The sequence below is a fragment of the Molothrus aeneus genome, chromosome 11 (assembly GCF_037042795.1).
Source record: "Molothrus aeneus isolate 106 chromosome 11, BPBGC_Maene_1.0, whole genome shotgun sequence".
NCBI lineage: Eukaryota > Metazoa > Chordata > Aves > Passeriformes > Icteridae > Molothrus > Molothrus aeneus.
The window spans coordinates 3,404,589-3,424,998 of record NC_089656.1 but is presented as its reverse complement, the minus strand read 5'-3'; the positions used below and the strand labels follow the sequence as shown (position 1 = coordinate 3,424,998).

General features: G+C 42.2%; 1 protein-coding gene across 3 annotated transcripts in view; it reads right to left on the bottom strand.

Annotated features, from left to right (window-relative positions):
• Window positions 1-20,410, bottom strand: part of RHPN2 (rhophilin Rho GTPase binding protein 2) — a 36,785-nt gene that overhangs the window by 15,507 nt on the left and 868 nt on the right. Inside the window, exons 2-5 of one of the 3 annotated variants that reach the window (XM_066557552.1) lie at window positions 17,194-17,281; window positions 14,982-15,121; window positions 4,211-4,326; window positions 945-1,073 (exon numbers count right to left, since the gene is read on the bottom strand). In XM_066557552.1, coding sequence (XP_066413649.1) covers window positions 945-1,073; window positions 4,211-4,326; window positions 14,982-15,044 — 308 coding nt within the window. In that variant the 5' untranslated portion in view covers window positions 15,045-15,121; window positions 17,194-17,281. Of the gene's footprint in view, window positions 1-944; window positions 1,074-4,210; window positions 4,327-14,981; window positions 15,175-17,193; window positions 17,282-20,410 lie in introns of those variants that run through there. The other 2 variants (XM_066557554.1, XM_066557551.1) reach the window with 2 other exon arrangements.

The following is a 20,410-nucleotide window of genomic DNA, read 5'->3' as shown; positions in this document are numbered from 1 at the left end:
CCATGGGGGTTGGAGGGTAAGAAGTTTAGCACAAGTTGCTGCTTGAGAAAATTACAACATAGATATTTTGCATCAAGTCAGCATTCAGTTGGAAGTTATTCATCCTTTTACATTAAGAATTCCTTGTAATCCACCTGGAAGTTTAACACCTAATGAGAACAGTGCTAAGAGGGACCCAAAATTATACCCCCATCACATGAAGCATGTGTATTTGTACCTTGAGGTGCTGTTAATCAAACAGTAAATATTTGGTTTCAGGAGGAACAAGACATATAACTGATTCAGAAATCATTTCAGTATGCAGGCAATGAATACTCCTTAACTTTGAAGTTTTAGCTTTCAGGAATCCATTGCAATTTAAAACTTAGTGTGCTCTTCAAAGTGGAGAAAAGTATCTTGGAAAAAAATCCAGCTTCATCTACTAAAAATTCCTCTGCTTTAGCCAAGAAATTGATGTTTTTCTGTCACTGAAGATCACACATCCAAGACTACCTAGGCTGCTTTAAACATCAGATCAGCACTGTGTTTCTGTCCTCCAGCTCCAGGGCACTGCTGAATGCACCACATTTGAGAAGAGGTATTACTGTATGGCCAAGTTTGTTACTCCAGAATGCACTGAGCCAAACTCCCATTCCAATGGGAATTCTGCTAAGTGCCAACTGCTCACAGTAGAGCCCCAAGAGCTTTTAATGCTCACAATGCTCCTCTCCTCAAAGCAACTTCACATCCAAGGAGCAGTGGCACACACATTTCCCAAGAGAAGGACAAATATGCAGACTAACCCTTAGTCAACAAATCCACCACCAAGTATGTTCTCCTCCTATCAAGCTCTCTGCTCTTTCACATGATTAGTGTCCAACATTCACGCTCCCCTAGAAACAATTTTGTTTTCAAGGGTAAACAGAAGATCTGTTAATAATTGAATAACGTAGCTTTATACTTACTCTGCATTTTGATAAACTTCTACTGAGATATTAAGTCCTTCCAATTCCTCCTTTAAGATCTGCAGGTCTGAATTGACAAAACTCAGTTCCAGCAGGACTTGCTCTCGTACTTTGTTGTTGGTGGTTGCTCTGCAGAGACACAGCAATTTTTTGTTGCTCAGAAAAGGTTTTCTACAAGCTTGCTTGACCCCCTTCAACCTCCAATGCAAGCATTCTCAGCATTTTTAAGATTTCTTTTTATCTCCTTAAGAGATGATACAAGATCTCATGTTTCAGAATTTATTAGATTTTTCTGTCAAGAGAGTGCCTGGGATAGTTTCAGATAATAGCATGCAGCCACAGAAGATGTCCTATAATCCAGATTTTCCATGTATGACTAAGAATTTCAGATTCTTTCAGTTATTTTCAGATACATTAATCAACAAAACTAAAGCATCTTAATCAGAATCACTGTCCTGTTTTCAGATTATGTGATTTTGTTTTTTTCTATGTAGAAGCTAGGTGGGTGGAGGTGGGAGGAGTCAGGAGACATTCTTCAACACACTTTCCCACCTTATAAATTGAATAAAGCTCTGTTGAGACTTCTGACCTTAAGAATAAAAGAAAATAACTTTCCCCCAAAAGTTATTACAGAGAGAAATATCTTTCAACCAGATCTTTTTAATACAAGAAAATTTTCTCTATAATTTGATTTTGTTGGATGCAAATATGATTTTGTTTGCTTGTTTCCTTTACCATTTATGTATTTAAATGGCAACACTTTGAACTGCAAGCACAATGGATGTTAGCATTTAACACACCCTGAGCATTGATCTGTGATTACTTACTTGTGTATTTATATCACAATCTCTAATCTAAGTCTCCACACTGACAATTTCATTAGAATATTACTCTTTTCAAGATACTTAAATCACCTGTATCTATAAATCCACAGGTATGAGGTTAAGCTAAAAGGTACCCATGTTTAAGATACTGTACCCTTATGTTAGAGTCTGAATCTGAAGACAAGAACAAACTTAAATTTGCAGCATTTTGCATTTACCTTTATTTCAAGACAAAATTCACCTTCATAAATCTTTATGAACAACCATCTCATAAATCTAGGCTCCACTTGGAGCAGTCCTCCAGTTTTATGGAGCACCTTGACGAAGAACTAATTATTCCAAGACTAAAACTCTAAGTTTGTTTTTTATATTAAAAATGAGTTATGTGATTTTTCTATGCTGTACTTTAGAGAATATTTTGGATTGCTTAAATTAAGCAATGTTCACATCTGTTGCCTTGATAAACCAAACTGGAGACAAACATATTGTGGGGTGGATCTTCCTTGATAAAGGCAGCACCCACAGATAAATGGGCACGTTTTGATGCCACAAGAACTTGAATTATGATGCATTAAGGCTCCATGCTTGGTCTAGCTTACCATCCTCCACAGGAGGGATTCGAATATCTTTTTCAGAAACCCCAAAATTCCATCCAAATTGATTTCTCTATTTGCTCTATGGCTGTGAACATCCATGTCAATTTAATTTGATGGCCTTTTCATGTTTTTTACACTGTATAGACATACTTTGGAGTAAAAACCAGTGAAAAACAGCTACAGGGGCAATGTGGTATTGTCAAGATTCACATAACTCTACACTGAATCTAATTTTAATTTCCAGAGCAGAAGCCAATAAAAAGGAGAAGGTAACTTTTAGAAACTCTAAGAACAAAAGTCTTGGCACTATGTGGATCATGTGCCTCAAGCCTAGTGCTTACTTTCAGCTGAAAGTAAAGAAACCTGCATTTCCAGTTTTTTCTAAATTCTACTCCAGGAGGCTTCCTGTGGACAGCAATTGGGCTGTTTCTTTTAGAACTTGATGAAATTCAAATAGAATCTGCAAACATAAAGCTTGTTTATGTTTTTTCCTTAGACTGTAGATACAACTAATCATGTGAACTGTCTGGTGGTCAGGTTACTTATAAAATTGCTTCTTTCAAAGAACCAGCAAGTTTTAATAGTTCAACAGGTGCCAATTCATTTTAGATTTCTAAAATCTTAAAAATAAATCTGTTCCTCTACTCTTAAATAGATTGAGTTCCCACTCCTGTAAATAGCAACTTCAGTATTTCAGCAGTTAATAGTGGCAGCAGAAACTGAACTTTAGGATATCTAGGTTAAATGTTACCAGTTTCCACAGTAGATATTACTCATCTCTTTAGCCCTTCCAAAACACTCCTGAATTCACAAACAGAAACATTAACTGAATGAAGTATTCTGTTTCAAAAGCAGGTACAATAATTTTGCTAACCATACAAAGAGCAGGAAAATTCTAAGTCTCACTCCTTAAGTTAATTACCAGGAAAAAAAGCACACTTAAGTCAGTCACAGAGGCTAGAATTACCTAAGTTTTCAACCTGTCATATCTCTTGCAAGAGTGGAGATAAAGCAGGTAACAGACAACAGGCAAGCCATTGATTAATGACAAGTTGAAGATTTCATTTATCCTAGCATTCTTACTTAAGTATATTTACTAGATTTTGGTTTTGAAGACCCATTGTTGCTCCAGCTGCAGAGAAACAGACACTACAGGAAACCACTGCAGAGGACAATTGGGATAATTTTCAGTTCTTCTGTGTGAGATTAGAAATCTACAGGCTGTTTATCAAAGAGATAATCACAGGGTCAACATAAGGCTGCTCCTATGGGGACAGCACATATGGAAACATATCCTAACAAAATGCAGTAGATGAAGTTACCTCAAACTGCAGGAGAATTTGGTGGCAGCTGCTGGTAACCCAGCTCAAATTAGATGTATGCTACCCTGCCACTCCTGTACATCATTACAGGGAGGAAAAAATGGCAATGGATGGTCCTTCCTACTTTGCAGCACAGAACTAAAGGATCTTGGGAAAAGCCAGCAGCACAGTGGCAATACCTTTATTTGATTGTAAAAGGGACTCATTACAATATTCAGCAAGGTTCACTGGCCATTATCACTAGCAATAAAGCAGAACAAAGAGAGCAACCTAAGAAAATCTAACATTTTACTCCAACATTTACTCCAACATAGTATGAAAGAGCACTTGAATGCAAATAATGACTCTGTAGAGCTATAGCTTGAAAGAAATTCAGGGAGATTCACAAATCATTCTACAGTAAGAGATGCAGCATGTTTGGGGGAAACAGGACAAAATACAAGAGCTAAGAGACTTCTACAAAATGAAAAGAAAATTAAACAATTGTTGCTTGGGCAAGAAAACTAGGAAACCATGAGACACACCTTAAAAGATTTTCAGCACCAGCTCTCATTCTCACTGCTCTTAAGATCTGTTGGTTTAGAAGAGCTCTTTGATTTTGCAGTTTGCTTCGTCCAGTCTCAGCAAGAGGATTACATCCCTAGAATTAAGAAAACAAATTTATTGTTGCTGTTGGAAGAAACTTCAGAGGAACTAACACTGAATTTAAATGAGCTTTAAAGGTTCATTTAAATTCAATGTTAAAGGCATAGGTTCTGTATGAATACAAATTAGCTACCTTGACAGCAATGACGACCTGACATTAACAGTATTTCTTGTCTCAAACTTGGTCATTAAAACCAAAAGAGACCATGAACACAGTACATTTTAACTTCAAAATTCAAACAGAAAATATCTGTTTTAAACCTTAAGTTCACATGTGAGTTCACAAGTTCTCTTCTCCACTAAAAATATTTTCAAGACATTTTGCAAATGCAACCAAATTTGACAGAATGTTCTAAAGTTTCTAGGATCTTATGAAAACACTTTCTGGCAAGACAGCAACCCCCATCAAAGCTTCTGCTTAACCCTTGTAAAATATCAGAGTTCTGTACCGGGATATAAGCAGCCTTGAAATACAGCTCTGTCCAAAATAGACTGTGGTGCTCAAAGTTTGGGCTCAAAAATCTGCTCTCACTTTTAGATTCTCTCATCTTTCCTTCTGGTGGCTCAGACCTTCAGTACAATTCCTCCCCCTCCTTCCCCAGGCTCCTCTCTTCACATCTCAAACGTACCAAAATAGAGCTTAACAGGGTAAAACGATTATACTGTCAGACTCTTATCAAATTAGGCTCTTAAAGAGTAAAGTGTGAAATCCAGAATTCACAAGAATGTTCCTGTGTGTGTGCATGCCTTACACAAGTACCAGACTCAAACTGCTGAACCCTGTGTTTGAGCAGGGCTGAGCCATTGTATTCTGAGCTAAAACTGCTACAGATGAATAGGACTGCATGTTTGTCCTTTTTTGTTTAAGGGAAACACAATTTTAACACATTTTTAAAATATGTTAGAAATTTCTCTTCCACAATTTATTCTTTGCCTCTACCACCCCTTTTTTTTTAAAGTATCAAATGCCTTTGAATCTTAATACTCAAGAGTCTGCCAGCACATGCCTTCAGCCTTAACTAATAACTCTGAAGCAAATAAAGTCCCTGTTTTAGGCTTACCCTTAAACGAAGAATGCCCTTTTGAGTGGCCTCACTGGGTATCATTACAAAGCTTATCAAAGTCCTGCTGTATTGTGTGCTACACAAGAAGGAGGCTCAGACTTCTCTGAGTCTTCTTTCAACTACTCCAGCCACTAAATTATGCACTATTTTGGACCTCTCCCTCTTAGTTTTGACTAGAAAAAAATTATTTTCTTATAAGAGCATTTAAAAATCTATTAACAAGCTCTAATTATGAGTGGTCAAGCAATGACCAACCAACAAAACAAAAGCGAGTATTTAAATAGAACATGAAATTCTGATTGTGAAGTTCAGTTCTTGTTTTTGTTGTCAAGTGAAAGCAAATGGACTTGACAAAAGAGAAATGAGCTGACGAAACCAGATTACTCTAGTTTCAACTGAGAAGGCACATGACCCAATAATATTAATTCTACATACCTAGTTTGAAAAGCTTGTAATAAACAGGTAAAATGCCAGGAAACTTGTGTGCAAACATCTTCAGAAGCACCATTTGCCACATAACTTCAAAAACCACACCACACTGAATTACTACACTGCAATGTTTCTGCATTGAAACACCACTCACAGCATGAGCTCTCTTCACTGAGGAAGCTCTCACAGACAGCTTGACAGGTGTGTTTAGCAGTGGGGAGGGCCACAGGAATGGCTTCTGTGAGAAGCTGCTAGAAGTTTTCACAGTGTCTGACAGATGGACACACTGCTGGCTCGGTTAGAGAGGCTGGCAATGCCTCTGGGATGCCACATTTAAGGAGAAAACCCAAACAGTGCACAGGTGATTTTTCCCAGGGATGGCGAGGTGCTGTGGCCACCATCTCAGCACAGCTCAAGTCATGCCCTGCCTGCTGGCCACCCTGGCCAGCTGTGCCACAGCTGGGAGGGAGGGCAGGGGCAGTGCTGCCTTCTCCCTCCTAGCACCCCGTTTGAGGAGAGGGTTAAATAATGCCAGTGCCAGAGCATCCCCCACTGCCTGTGCAGTGCCAGCGCGGCCGCCTGGCTGGCAGGGGAAACCTGGTGAGCAATTCTCTGACAGGGAACCCAAACAAAATCAACCTCTCAGCACGGTGGGATGTAGGGGGATAGAATATGAGAAAATAAAGATAGTGTAGAAAGTCATCTTACCCCTAAGGAGTTGCAGCTGGGCCAATTATCAGAGATTAGGAACAGGCCTGACTGTAACAGGCCCCAGCTGTAAGCAATGAGCAGAAGATGCTATAAAAGAGTGGGGTGGGTGGGGGAGTGAGAAGGGAGTTGGAGTCAGTAGCTGCTTTGTGAAGAGGAAAGAGGCAGTGTTGTGAGGAGCTGCCCATGAGAAACACCAAGAAGGTATGGAACTTCTGTGATAAGGAGACAACATTATGGAACCCCTGCAATAAGATGACAACAGTGGGATCCTGCAGGAACCTTTGAATTGGTGGAATTTGTTGCCAATGGCACCTACGAGCAGCAGTTTTTCTTCTAGTCAGAGAAGAGGAGGAAATGAGGGAAAACAACATAGGATCACCAAGGTCAGTGGGAAAGAAAGAGGGGAGGAGGTGTTTGAGGTGTCAGAGCAGAGATTCCTTTGCCAGCTGTGGTGAGGAGCATGGTGAAGCAAACTGTCCTCCTGCAATGCATGAAGTGCACAGGGGGTGTAGAGATCCACTGGAGCCTGTGGGTGCCACAGACAGCTGTGATCCAGTGGGAGACTGGAACAGAGAGGGCCCTGCTGCCAGGGATAGAGAGCCCTTGCTCCCAAGCTAGAGCAGCCAGCCTGTCTTTAGAGAGCTGCACCCTGTGGATGAGCAACCCACAGCACAACAGTTTTGGGAAGCCTGTTTGCCTGTGGGATGGACCCATAGCACAGCAGAAAAAAGACTCCTGTCCCTGAGTGAACAGCAGGAGATCTTGGGTGCTGAACTGACCAAAAACCTCACACCCTGTCTCCCTACACTGTTGGTGGGAATCAGGGAAGGGCTGCAAGGAAAAAAGGTGTTTTAAAGGCTTATCTTACTTGTCATTATCCTCCTCTGACTCTGTTAATAATAAATTTACCTTGTACCTTTAAATTTGAACCTGTCTTGCCTTTAGAGTGTTTTCTCCCAGTCCTCATCTCAACTCATGAGCCCTTAGTTATCTTTTGTTTTCTCCCTCTCCTCTGCTCAGCTAAGAACAAGAGAGGATGAGCAATTGGGACTTCCATGGGTGCTGGGTGTTTGGCCAGTGTCAAGCCACAACACAGATAGAAGATGAACTTTTTACTGGAGAGAATGCACACATGCAGCAAACTCATTCACCTCACATTAGAAGCAGCCCTTTAACTACCAAATACTTTCTGCTCCTTTGCACACAATTATACACAAAGACACAAGCAATGCACGCTTTGGTGTATAACGTGGTCTTGTAGCCACAAGCTGCTGTCTGCTCTTAGTCTGGTTCTTCTTCTGGGATGGAGTTGTTCTTCCCCACTTTGCTTTTCCTTCATTTTGTGTTCTATGGTCTTTTCTGCAACTGCTAGTCAAAGCTTTATCTCCTTCCATTCTATCCATGCCATTTTTCATTTGAACCTCACCAATTATTTCCTCTAGCTCTTGCATTCATTTTGAGTATTTAATTCTCATCTCAGACCTGTTATCCTCATATTTGTGCACAGGTATTTCCTTCCAACTTGTTTCTTGACCACTTTGGTCAATCATCCTTTTAAAATGTATCCTTGCCTTTCATTTTTTTTCTGTAAAGCTGCAGCTTCCTCCCAGAACTCCCTGGCCCTTTCTGTGTGCCAAACAGGTTTGATGACATCATTCAAATACTTTCCAGCTTCACTTCAGAATTTTTTCAGGAAGATCAACTGTCTGATTCCCAAGCCCATGGAGCTTGTAGATGTGATCTCTCCATTTTAATGAACTTTTGATCAAGCTCTCACTGAACAATGAGTACAAAACTGCAGTGATCTGAAACTCTCTGCAAAGAGAAAAAGCCTAAGAGATGTTTCCCTCCATTTCAGGTCCTCAGGCACAATTCTCTACAGGAAGGAAAACCAACCCTAGGCCTAAGAGGACAAGGCACTGGCAGACCAAGGTATCTGTATAACCTCCAGTGTGACAGGTTTGATCAGAGGCTTCTTGTGGATACAGGAGTCTGTTTTCAGGATATGCTCACCTGTTTGAGCATATGGCTCCAAGAAGGAGGAATTAACATTTCACTTTTTGGAAAATGTAGCTCTTTCTATCTCCTGCACAGGGGATGAAGACATTCAGCTGGTTTGTGCTCATTTGCAGGCTCAAACTCTCAATTGTATTCAAGCTGCCATAAAACTGATGGGTAGTGTGGGAAATGGATTTATAGAAAATTCTCCAAGCTAGACAGAAAGCTCACGTAGTCTGCATCTGTATGCAGACTTTGAGCTAAGAAATGCTGACTTAGAAATGCCATAGAATAGGACAGACATGGTTGAGAGAGAAATGGAGCTAGAAACAAGTGTCAAAAGAAAACCTTACAAATAAGACTAGATACTTCAGAGAAATAGAACTATGAAAAATGCATTATAGTAAGACTCATGAGAAGTAATTAATAATCCAAGAAATGCTTATAATGTATTGGAATTATGAAATAGTTAACTTCTGATTGTGATGGTGTGAATTGTAACATCTGTACTGTCTCACCCTTCACATGAGACTAAAACTAGAATAAAAGTTTTTAAAATGCCTCTCAGTTACCCTATCTCTCAGCCAAAAAGAGCTTCATCTCACAAAGGTAGAAGTCTGCATAGAGAACAGTGCAAATAACCAATATCTGAAAAAAACCCTCAAGAAATACAGTCTGGGAAAGATACCCCCTTGTGTTAAGCACAAATTCTGTATACTAAAAAGTTATTTAGCAAACAGGTCCAAGTAAGTGCTTAGGTTTGTCTTGCTCCATGCAGAAGATCCCTTTCCCAAACAGCATTTCTACATGCTTCACATCTGAAGTCCAGTCATGATGAATGCAAAAATCATGACTGTTTGCCAAACAATGAGTAATGGCAGTAAGTATTCGAAATTAACATAAATATGCTTTACAAAGTAGTGGTTTGAACTTTTAAGATGAGCCACACTGTCTGAAGGTGACACAGAGTTGAAACTGGGTGTGGCTCCTTGCTGAAAGGAAAACAGTCCTTTCCAGCCAGTGCTGCTTGTCCAGGCCAGCAGTGTACACCAATGGCCATATCCTCCAGGTACCTAAACATGCATGTCTAAATAACAAATGTGGGTGGAACTTGTGCACACAACTGCTCTGGTTCTGGCAGCAATCACAGCAAACAGCATATTCACACCAGTATTTCTACAAGTCCTGCTAAATTGTCATTTCCTTACCTTCTTGCAGTACTATAATGAATGGTTCTTTTTGAATATTACCACTAGTTCAGTTTTGAAAGTTTAGTTGTACACTCTAGATCTTTCAGAAGCACAAGTTTCATCTGAGTGTGTTGTTGTTGTTTTTTGCTTTTATTAAAGAGGTTGGGAGGATCTGGTCTTCCAGAGCCTGGTCTACTTGTGCTATGAATGAAATATTTTATAGTTCTAAGTGCCTGGCCCAAAGATTAATCTAAAGCTAAAGAAGTAATTATTGTATTGGACCCCAAATATGTATTTCCTACATGAACTGCATCTTGTCACAGCCCTCACTAAGCAAAATTTAACATTAATGTTTCATCAGAGATGTCTGTCTCTTGCCTAATCAAGTTTCAGATGATTCTTAAGTTTCATATGAAGGCCTACTTTCTGTTTTAGGTTTTATGAATTTGTATATAATGAGTGGACTTTGGATGTCAAGGGTTATGAATCATTGCTAAGTTGTTTCTGTCCTGCCAGGCAAGTGGAAAGAGAACAAATACCAAATAAATATTCCTGTGTCAATGCTAACGTTGATGGTTGCCTGGCTACTAATGACTTTAAAAGAACCCCGTGAGCTAAACCCCAGTGGAAGGACAGGTGTGGCAGGCTGGTAAACTGATACATTAACAACAGGTGGGGGGAAGCCCTGCAGAAAAAAGCTCAAAAAGAGGGGAAGGACACGGAGTTAATGAGGGAAGTGCTGATTCATGAGCTAGTTACCATACCTTATCATCATTTTCAGTCTGGTGCTTCACTTATGGAGCTGCCTGCTTCTGCTTTTAGCCTTCTTCCCTGACACAGGGGACTAATATCCAGTCATTCATTCTGAATCAGCTGGGTCTATGTGATAGGTATCTAGCCTCACAGATGAAAGCAAAGCTTAGAAAGAGAAAAAAATTATGCACCTTTGTTCAAGTGATCAGAATCTAAAGCTTTATTAAGCTAGCTGTTCTCTGTGTAGCACAGTGGACTGCTATCCACAGCAGCCAAACTGCAGCTGGGATGGTTCATGCTGAGCCAGCCAAAGCTAGAGAGCTGCAGAAATGTTAACCTTGGAAAATTAACTGTGGCTTCTTCTTACCATTTACTGCAACTTTCTGACTGCCCAGAGAACTTTGAAAATATGGCCAGTGTAAGGTGTTAAAAAGCAGTGAGTCAAGGTGGGAGAAACAGAGTAGAAAGAACTTGCTAGGTATCTCTTCCCTGCTCTACTCCTACCCACCACAAAACCAAACAGGATAAACAAAAACCACCCCCAAACAAACAAACAGAAATAAGGCAGGCATAGCCCTACTAACAGGTCATCACACACTGGATCCCATGACTGGATGAGCACTCTATCATAAATATCCTGAGCTCTCTATGTTGATGTGTCTCGGGGATATTTACTTTGCAAAAGCTTACTGGAGTGGTGTACTGTAAAAAGTTATGTGGAGTACTGTAAAAAAAAAATAAATAAAAGGGGAAACAGCTTGAAAAAGAAGGCTGATTATCTCATAAGAATTCAAAGATAACTAAAAAAAACCCAGGAAGACATTTGAGAGGGTAAACAAGCCACAGAACCATGGCAGGTGTATAATAGAACCATGGTTGGGAGAAGCATCTAATGTAAGCAAAGCACACATGACCTTCTTTAATTACTGTTGGTCTGTTGAAAAATGCTTCCTGTCTAAATGCTTCTGAAACAAATGGTTCTTTGCTCTTCTCATTAGTTTTGTCATTATTTTCATAGACAAGGAAGACTGGGGGCAGAATTTGGATGGATGTGTGGGACATGCATGGCTGATTCCCAGATTGCTGTCAGTAACAGTGAAGGAATGTGAAACTCCACACAGAGTAGGTCAAGAGCTGAGGCTCATGGCCCAAGAGCTCTCACACCACCTCGGAGAACAGGTACAGTGTGCCCTGGCAATGTACACTGAAACGAGCCAAGATAAACACAACAGTAGCAAAACCAGTTCCTGCTACATTATCATCCCAGAAATTAAAGTTCCAGGCAGAAGCTCTATCTTCTTTTTGATGGAAAGTAAGGTGCTTCTTCCCTTTTGCCATACCCTCTTCGGGACACCACAAAGGATATTTTTTTGTTGTTGTCTGTTTTGGTTTTAGAAGTAAAATTCTTCTCACGAGTTTGGTTGCAGCTCATCAAAGAGCTCAAGAGGGTTGTTTTGGAAGGGCAATATAAGAGCAACAGTGATAGAGTTATATGTACCCTGTGTGGCTGCACAGGTCATTTCCTTAAAATTAGGTAATTAAAAAAACAAGAAACAGCAGCATTGAACCAGCTCAAAGCATCTTACAGGTTTAAGGAAAAATTTGATTTTGCACATATAAATGATAAATCTTTGCTACAGGAATATATGAGACAGTGGAAAAAGACAGGGTAAGGGAAAAGGGACATATGGAGCAGCTCTGACATCACTGGAAGGGAATGGGGAGGGTAAATCTGAGCAAGGGTGCAAGTGGACTTCAGTTCCTGGCACCTATCACAGCTCAGACTCATGGCAGAGTCACTTTTTAGTGTGGCCACAGAAGACAAAGCAGAAAACACAACTGTGCATCTCTGTCCCCAGTCATAGTTTTATGGGGGCCCCTTCCCTACACTAAAAAAAAAAAAAAAAGACACTAAACAAAAAATAATTATTTAAGTTATTTAACATACTGCATCTTGGGGATAGTGAGGGCTGCTTTCTGGTATGCTGTATTTAAAATTTCAAAAAGCATAATACATAAAAGACAAGAGAGACTTTGAGCACACTTCCCATAGTAATCCATTCATCAAAAGAAATCAAGAGTCTAAAACAACTGGATACTGCGTAAATTGCCCAATTTTTCTTAATTATAAAATTTCATTGTGCACAATAGTCTTAGAAAGTATGGGAGACAACCTCACTGTGTAAGTAGTGCTTGGAAGTCACGTCTGAGCAGGACTGATGCAAAGCAAGCGTCTTCACCTTGATACACAGCTTACAAAATAACAGAAGTCAATTAAGCAAGTACCTTTTGACCTAAAAACACAAGGACTGTCCTTGGAAAGTGATGTCATTCTGCACCAACAAATGTGGTAAATCAACCCTCAGATCTTTTCAGGAAAACAAATAGTGGGATTTAGGAAGGAAGGAGAAAACAATACCAAGATAACTCAGAGGGGAAGGGGGAAGACCCATGGACACCCAACAAAAGCTCTGTCCCTAATCTCAGTCACATGAAATCACCAAGTATGCCGTTCACAGGGACATGTAGAAGCCACATCTAAACAATCTCCTCGGGTTCCCAGCTTGTACCTGTTAAAGATCCCAGAGAGGGATTGTTTTGGTCCGTTCCTTTGGTGTTTTGTTTTTCCTCCCCCTGCACCTAGAACTGCTAAATCAGAATTAAAGCTCTGACTTTTGAGACCATTCAACTAACATATAACAAGGTATACCATTTTCCTTCTTACCTTTAGGGACTAAAGGCTTTGAGCATCTAGCCTAATCTGAAGTTCATAACTTTACTAAAGACACTTATGAGCTGGCTGAACCTTTCCAAGATCTGAGGGAACAGAGGCAAGAATATTTCACTGCAGCATGTGGCTCATTTAGATTTTATCAGATTCTCACTTTTTCATTACTTATGTCTTAAAGCAGTAAGTAATAGGAAAGATGCTCCTGATTAGGTATTAAATTGATCTTATTTTCATATATGAGAAAAACTTCATTCCTGTCCAATAGGCTTTACACTGATCTAATACTGTTTCAGTGACCATAACTGCAACATAAAACAACTTGATTGAAAACAAACTCTTTTAGCAAGTCTGAGTGTAGAAGATCTACTACTCTTATGACCTGAGGCACAACTTGGCTACTAAACTTCAGTAAGTCCTTATCAGTAACTTAGTTCATGAAATCAACTTTTTCACTAGCATGCCTCAAGGCAGCCTATGAGATTCCTACAGTGTAGAAAACACAGCTACGAAAACGAAGTAATTACAACTTGGCCACATTGGGAAAGACTGCTCAAGACTTGGGAAGTATGACTGAGAAACACTGCTAAAGACTACTAAGAAAAAAGTGATTTATTCGCCAAATATTACAGTAGGATTACTCAAATGAGGAAGCCAGACATGGTTTGGTCCAAGTTTTGTTTCAGTCTCTCTAGTTATTTTCAAGGTGGTAGTGATTCCTTGCAGCATGGTTGGCACAGATAAAGCTTGGCTCTTTTCAGCTAGAAACAGTTCCTCGGCTAAAGGTCAGTGCTGTTTACGTTCCTGAAGGCTCACGAATTTGACAAATACTGTGGCCAAAAAAATCCAACAGCCTGTAAGGACGGCAACAAAGCCAAGCCTATGTGCCTCCCTGTCAGGTAATGCAGGTGGTTGCTAAGTGCGCAATGGGGCTATTCCTGCGCAAAGCCGAGCAGCAACAACCTGATATCTGCAGCTTTTTTTTACCCCCTCCATAGACGGACAGTTCATGGTCCTGGATCCGGAATCTACACCAAAACCCCCATGTACCTATGGACGGGATTTACAGGTGCTGAGAACTTAAAAACAGCGAGGGAAGGGCGAACCAAACCTCTCTGAAAACGGCACTTACTGCCTGCCCTTTACCTCCAGTGAAGTTCACAGAACCCCACAGGGCTGCATTACAGGCAATACTTAACTCTAATTACTGTTGTGCAGAAAGAACTCAGGTGCAGGTTATGGCATAAGCCGCCCAGTCAGTCTGAAGAGTAATTAGGGCAGATGTTCATTAAGAACTTCCTAATGAATCTGTTAACTTCGTTACCTTACTCCAGTAAACTTTCTTACAGGTACATACGGCAATTTACTAGAAAGCGCGCGAGGAGACGCAGCGAGACCGGGGAAGAGACCGGGAGGAAAAATAAATAAAGACAGCAAGAAGACGGCGGACAAGTGCAATTTGACTCATTTTGGGAAGCTACGAGGGCTCTGTCCTTCAGGGAGACGCCCAGCTCAGAAGCAGGGGAGGGCCGCCGGGGTCCGAGCGGCCGCGCTCCCTCAGGGCCAGGTCCCCATCCCGCTTGCCCCCAGGCTGCTCCCCGCGCCCGCGGGCAGCCACAGGACGGAGCCCACAGCGCTGCGCCGGGAGAAAGCAAACCCTGAGCGACGGACAGGGGACCCCAGGAGCGCCGAGCCGCCCTCGGGAGGCGCTGCCCCGGGCACACAGCCCGCTGTGCACGCAACCCACCCGCCCCGGACTGGCCAGCGAGCCTCCCACCTTCCGAAAGTAGCCGTCCCCCGCCGGCTCCGCCGCCTGACGGGACAGCAGGGCGTCTGTCATCTTCGGGCGGGCCGACCAGCCGTCCGTCCGTCTGTCCGTCCGTCCGTCCGCCAGCCGCTGCTACGAGACGAGCACTCCTACACGAAACCACGACTCTGCGGAAATGCCAGCGCTGCCCCACGGCACCGCCCGGCCCCACCTCCGGTGGTGGCGGGGAGGAGCTGCCCCGCCCCACGGCGCTGCTCCTCCGCCGCCCAGTGTTCCAGTGGAGCTCCTTGCAGCGACCCCCCGGGTCTCTTCGCGTAGAAGAGGTTCCCGGTGGGGGGCTGAGGTGCCCCTCGTGCGGAGACGGGGGTGGCTGTGGCTGACTGAGAGCGGAGCCCCGCTGTGCGGTGGCGGCTCGGCTCGCTACTCCTCGGCCCTCCGGCCGTTCTCCGCTGGAGCGTGCCGGAGTCCGGCTGCCCGCCTCGAAGGCACGGCTCGCCTCCTGGAGCTTCCCGCGGCCTCCCGCGTCGCCGAGCCTGGCCACAGCCCCTGAGGGTGGCCACCCGGAGCGGCCGCTCCCGGCACCCTGGGGCCGCCACCAGCTTTCCCCGGGCACCGCCTCAGGGAGGCGAGGGTCCCCGCGGGTGGCTGCCCCTCAGAGCGGCTCCTTCCTCGGAGAAGGGCGCTCCCAGCCCCGCGGGTGGCTGCCCCTCAGAGCGGCTCGTTCCCCCGGGAGGGGCGCTCCCAGCCCCGGGGGTGGCTGCCCCTCAGAGCGGCTCGTTCCCCCGAGAGGGGCGCTCCCAGCCCCAGGGGTGGCTGCCCCTCAGAGCGGCTCGTTCCCCCGAGAGGGGCGCTCCCAGCCCCAGGGGTGGCTGCCCCTCAGAGCGGCTCGTTCCCCCGGGAGGGGCGCTCCCAGCCCCGGGGGTGGCTGCCCCTCAGAGCGGCTCGTTCCCCCGAGAGGGGCGCTCCCAGCCCCGGGGGTGGCTGCCCCTCAGAGCGGCTCGTTCCCCCGGGAGGGGCGCTCCCAGCCCCATGCCCCTCAGAGCGGCTCGTTCCTCGCAGAGGGGCGCTCCCAGCCCCAGGGGTGCCGCCCGCAACGAGGAGCATCACATTAATGTAACCATCTTTGCTGCTGTCACTGGCTTTATTGAAAACTGATCCCATTGAAAGGCTACTATTACTCCAATAAATTTAATTTAATAAATATATAAATAATAATTAAATAAATAATAAATTTTAATTTAATAAATCAAATAAAGCTATTACTCCAATAAAGAGCCTGTAGTCAGGCCAAAGGCTCAGTTAACAATGATGATTATCATGGTTATGTGTAAAACACAAATTTGCAGAGATTTCTAGGATACCACACTAAAGACACTCTAATATTTGCTGGTCACAAAATGCAGCCTTTCTTTGTCGCGGGTGGATTCTTTGAATAAAGCAAAGCCAGCACATCTAGTAAGTTTGTACAGTAAAAGCAGGAGTCCAAGCTAGCAGGATTCCTCCCTGTTGTTAGTGTCTGGGGTATGTCACCCAGCACCCTCACAACTGCCTGATCAGACTGTGCCTTCCCCTGGCTCGAATAAAGGGTATTTCATCAGCACTGCTTTGGGACTGAGTGTTTCTTCACTAAGTCACTGTAGGTTTTGTGTGCATATAGTGAACATGTTTTTTTGCAAAAGGCACATATTGACTGTATGGTCTCAGAAGTGCTCAGCTGTGTAATGACTGAGTAGGAGTGCTCTCTGACTCTGGAATGTAAATTGCAGCTTAGAACATTCCAAAACCTGATTTATGCTCAAAAAAACCCCATGTCCCTGCTCTTCTCATCATCTTGTCTCCAGCAGCTTTTTGATTGCTGTTAGGATTCCTAAATAGAGTTGGGTTCATACCACAAACTTCCTCATGATTACTGCCTGAGTCAGAAGGCTGGGTTGCTGCATTGTAAAGATTGAGAAATATAGGCTAGAAATGCAGATTAATGCATTCAGAACATGCGTTATGTTGTATAGATACAGACATTTGCTTGACATTTAATATTTAAAGGGAGTCAATTCTGTGACCTGGTGCACTGGACATGCACTATCTCTTAAGCAATCATCAAATGCTTAAGAATTTGCATCTAAAGAATATCAGTATGTGCTGAGGCCTGAGCAGCAGGCCTAAGCCAGGGCTGATTTACAGTCCTGGGCACTGTGTGACCAACACCATCAGTATTACTTACCTACAAATAGATGACTGACACACTTATGCAAGCTGTTGAACACCAAAAGGGCTGCTTTGGAAACTTGCCCATAATCTTGTGTAGTTATCTGCAAGAAATATAAAATTTTAAGAAACTTTCCCAACTGATATTAATAGAGGTTTGTTTGTATGATATTTCAGGGAAAACCCACCCAGCCGAGGCCTGGGCTCTGGCCCAGTGTGCCATCAGATCCAGGTGTTTCTGTGCTAAAAATATACACAGGTCAAAGGACTGGCTGATTTGGGTGATAAATCCGGACTCCCTTTCAGGGCGAATTTGGAAGCCGCACCTAAGGGTGGATGCACCATGTAGGATTTTCCCAATTGACAGGAAGAGTTCTCCAGCAATTGCAATTGCAGACTCTGGATGATGGTGTTTAGGCATTTGGTGATGTATCTTTCTCAATCACTGTTCTCTTTCTTGTATAGTAATGATTAGATGCATTACTTGCTTATTTTTGCTTGTTGTTAAAGCTGACTTGCAAGCTTATTCTTTTATTAAATGTATCATTTTACTTTTGTGCTGCCTTACTATTCATAGTAAAATGAAACCATTCTCTCCATTGGTTTCTGTGTCCTCTAAATTGCCCTGACAATTGGCAGAAGGGTTCTGCATGAAGTGTTGAATCTGAAAGAATTGGTTCTTATCTCTGCATCATCTCTCCTAGTTCTTTCCAGAAGAACTCATCACCTCCTGGTTCTTTGCAGAACTAGGTGCTAAGTGGCTTTGTGCATTTTCACAGATAAAGCCGCCAGGTGATGTAGACAATGACCATGCTGAAACAGGCACGTCATGGCAGACCTTGCTGTCCCGTGTTTTGTGCCACAATAGTAAAGGTAAGAGGGATGAGAACTGGAACCAGAATCAGAACACCCTTCCCGCAGACACGTATATAGGATATATATGTATATATATTTCTCATATGTTTGTATGACTCCACTCGTTCTCTTAATCCTCTCCTTCTTCTCCTGCTCCATCATATGAAAAAATATGTGAATATAAGAAACCCCATCAATAGTCCTGTCTTTGGCCACTAGGAAATAGTCCCAGTTTGGGAATCCATTTCCTCCTGGGGTTATGTATCATTCCATAGCCTAGACAGGAATCTGGCTGCTCTCTGGAGAGACAATGTTTCTTAGCTCTGATTTTACAGACCTTTTGGCTATAGGGTGCTAGCAGGTCACAAAACATCTTTTGTCCCAGAGAGACGCCCAGGCTAACCAGCAAAAGCACATTAGAATTCTACTGTATGAAGGGAAAAGTATGCATCAACTCCTGCTGCTTCTCAAGGTAGGTTTTTGAATTCTGAACCTGACAGATGGCTACACATTTCTGTTCCTATTGTTGTTGGCTTTGAATATTAAACTTGGATTCTGATCAGGAAGATTTTGTCAGTAATCTTGACAGCTCTTATGTCAATAAATTCCAGTGCAGTGATTTAGTTGAGTTAGTATCATCCTTTATTTCTGAAGACTGCAGTTCTTAATGAGCAAATATCTGCCTACTGTAAGCAAGTACTAGGTGAGGAGTGAGGAAACATGATCATAGGTCGATTATTTTTTCCACTCTCTCTCCAAATACTGTTTGTGGGGAGGAAAAAAAAGGTTACAAATTGCAAAAATAGGGCAAGAGGCACAGTAGCAGCAGTGATGTAACTCTGCTTTGAGACTGTTACAAATTTACTAGATGGAGTAGAAGACTTCCTTACCAAGAAATTTACTGAGGAACAATAAAATGATCTGAAAATGGTACAGAAACTCAGTGTCAGGACTTTGATAAGCACGATATGATTGCTGCAGGTGCAGTGCTCCACTGCTGCTTCTTCCCCTTAAAGGTATTAACTGCATGCCTTAATTGCAGCATTATCTTCACTGAAATCCCATTTACTATAAAATAACTAATATGCTTTGCCTGTTCTGCTGTGAAATCACAGTGGAAACAAGACATTGCAGTTTATGTGGAAATTAAGACCAAACATGGGCAAAATCATCACCACTTTCCCCAGCTAATGCCTTGCCTTTAACCGAGATCGACAGATAAAAGCCTGGGTATTTGAGAACAATATGTGTTATCTCTTTATTTTCCAGTCCTTTAGAAAAGGAAAATCAGCACTTTGGAGAAGCTCAGGCAATGCCTCAGGGGCTGACCTTCAGGTGACTGTTTTGTCAACTGATACAACAGCTCTGAGTTGGCAGGGTGAATATTCAGGGAGACATTCCCATTGAATGGGATAAGGCAGAGATGAGTTTGTCTTATTGTTTGTTGAAATATGGGAATTTATACTTCCTGTGCTTATGGTTTTTGTTTTTGTTTTTGTTTTTTTTTTATGATTTAAGAAACCCTTTAAATGAATCGAGGTTTTGCTTTTTTTTTTAATATCGATTATACAAATTTTAGTCTAAAGTTCCTGTGACTTGCATGACTTAAAACTAATTAACAAATATATTTGACGAAGTGGTCTTAAATAATACAACAAATGACATAACAAGACACTTCTCGATGAACCAATACAGAACCAGATGTTGAAAACTATGTATTTGCAAACAAAAGTCTAAAGTCCACCTCTGCCTTTAGGGCTCAATTTCAGCCACTAGCAAATATGTGAATTTTCATACAAAAATGCAGTTTTTTTTTTTTTTTACCAGACAAATTTCTGTAAAAAATATTTGAAACGTAAACTATTCAGTTCTACTAATGTTTTAGTTTCTTTGCAATTAAAAAAAATAAAAAAGACACTGGAATGATTGTCTTATACAAGAGCTACAAATAGCAATTGTCACCTGGTTTAGTAATTGTAAACGAGAAAGTTTACCATGTAGAAGGAAATACCACCGGGATGCAAAAGTAATTCTAATCTGAGAAAAGCCTTAACGGAAAAAAGCTTCAGTATTTGATTACCTCAACTCTTTGAACTGATCAGACAAAACATTCAAAAGATTTTCTGTTAGCATTGTGCAAAAAAGGTTTATTGAAGCCGGTGTGTTAAGTCAAAGTCACACAGTATCGACTATTCAGGAACAATTCTTTCCTAAACAAAGAGAAACAGCAAGTACGCTAACAGCTCGTTCGCCGCTGTATATTCTAGCTAAGTGCTCCGTAATGATGAGAAAAGACAATGCACGTAGAGTGTCTGTGGCTTCTACTTTATTGTTTCTAAGTGAATTAGAGACCTGAATGAAACAGAGAGCTCCCTATT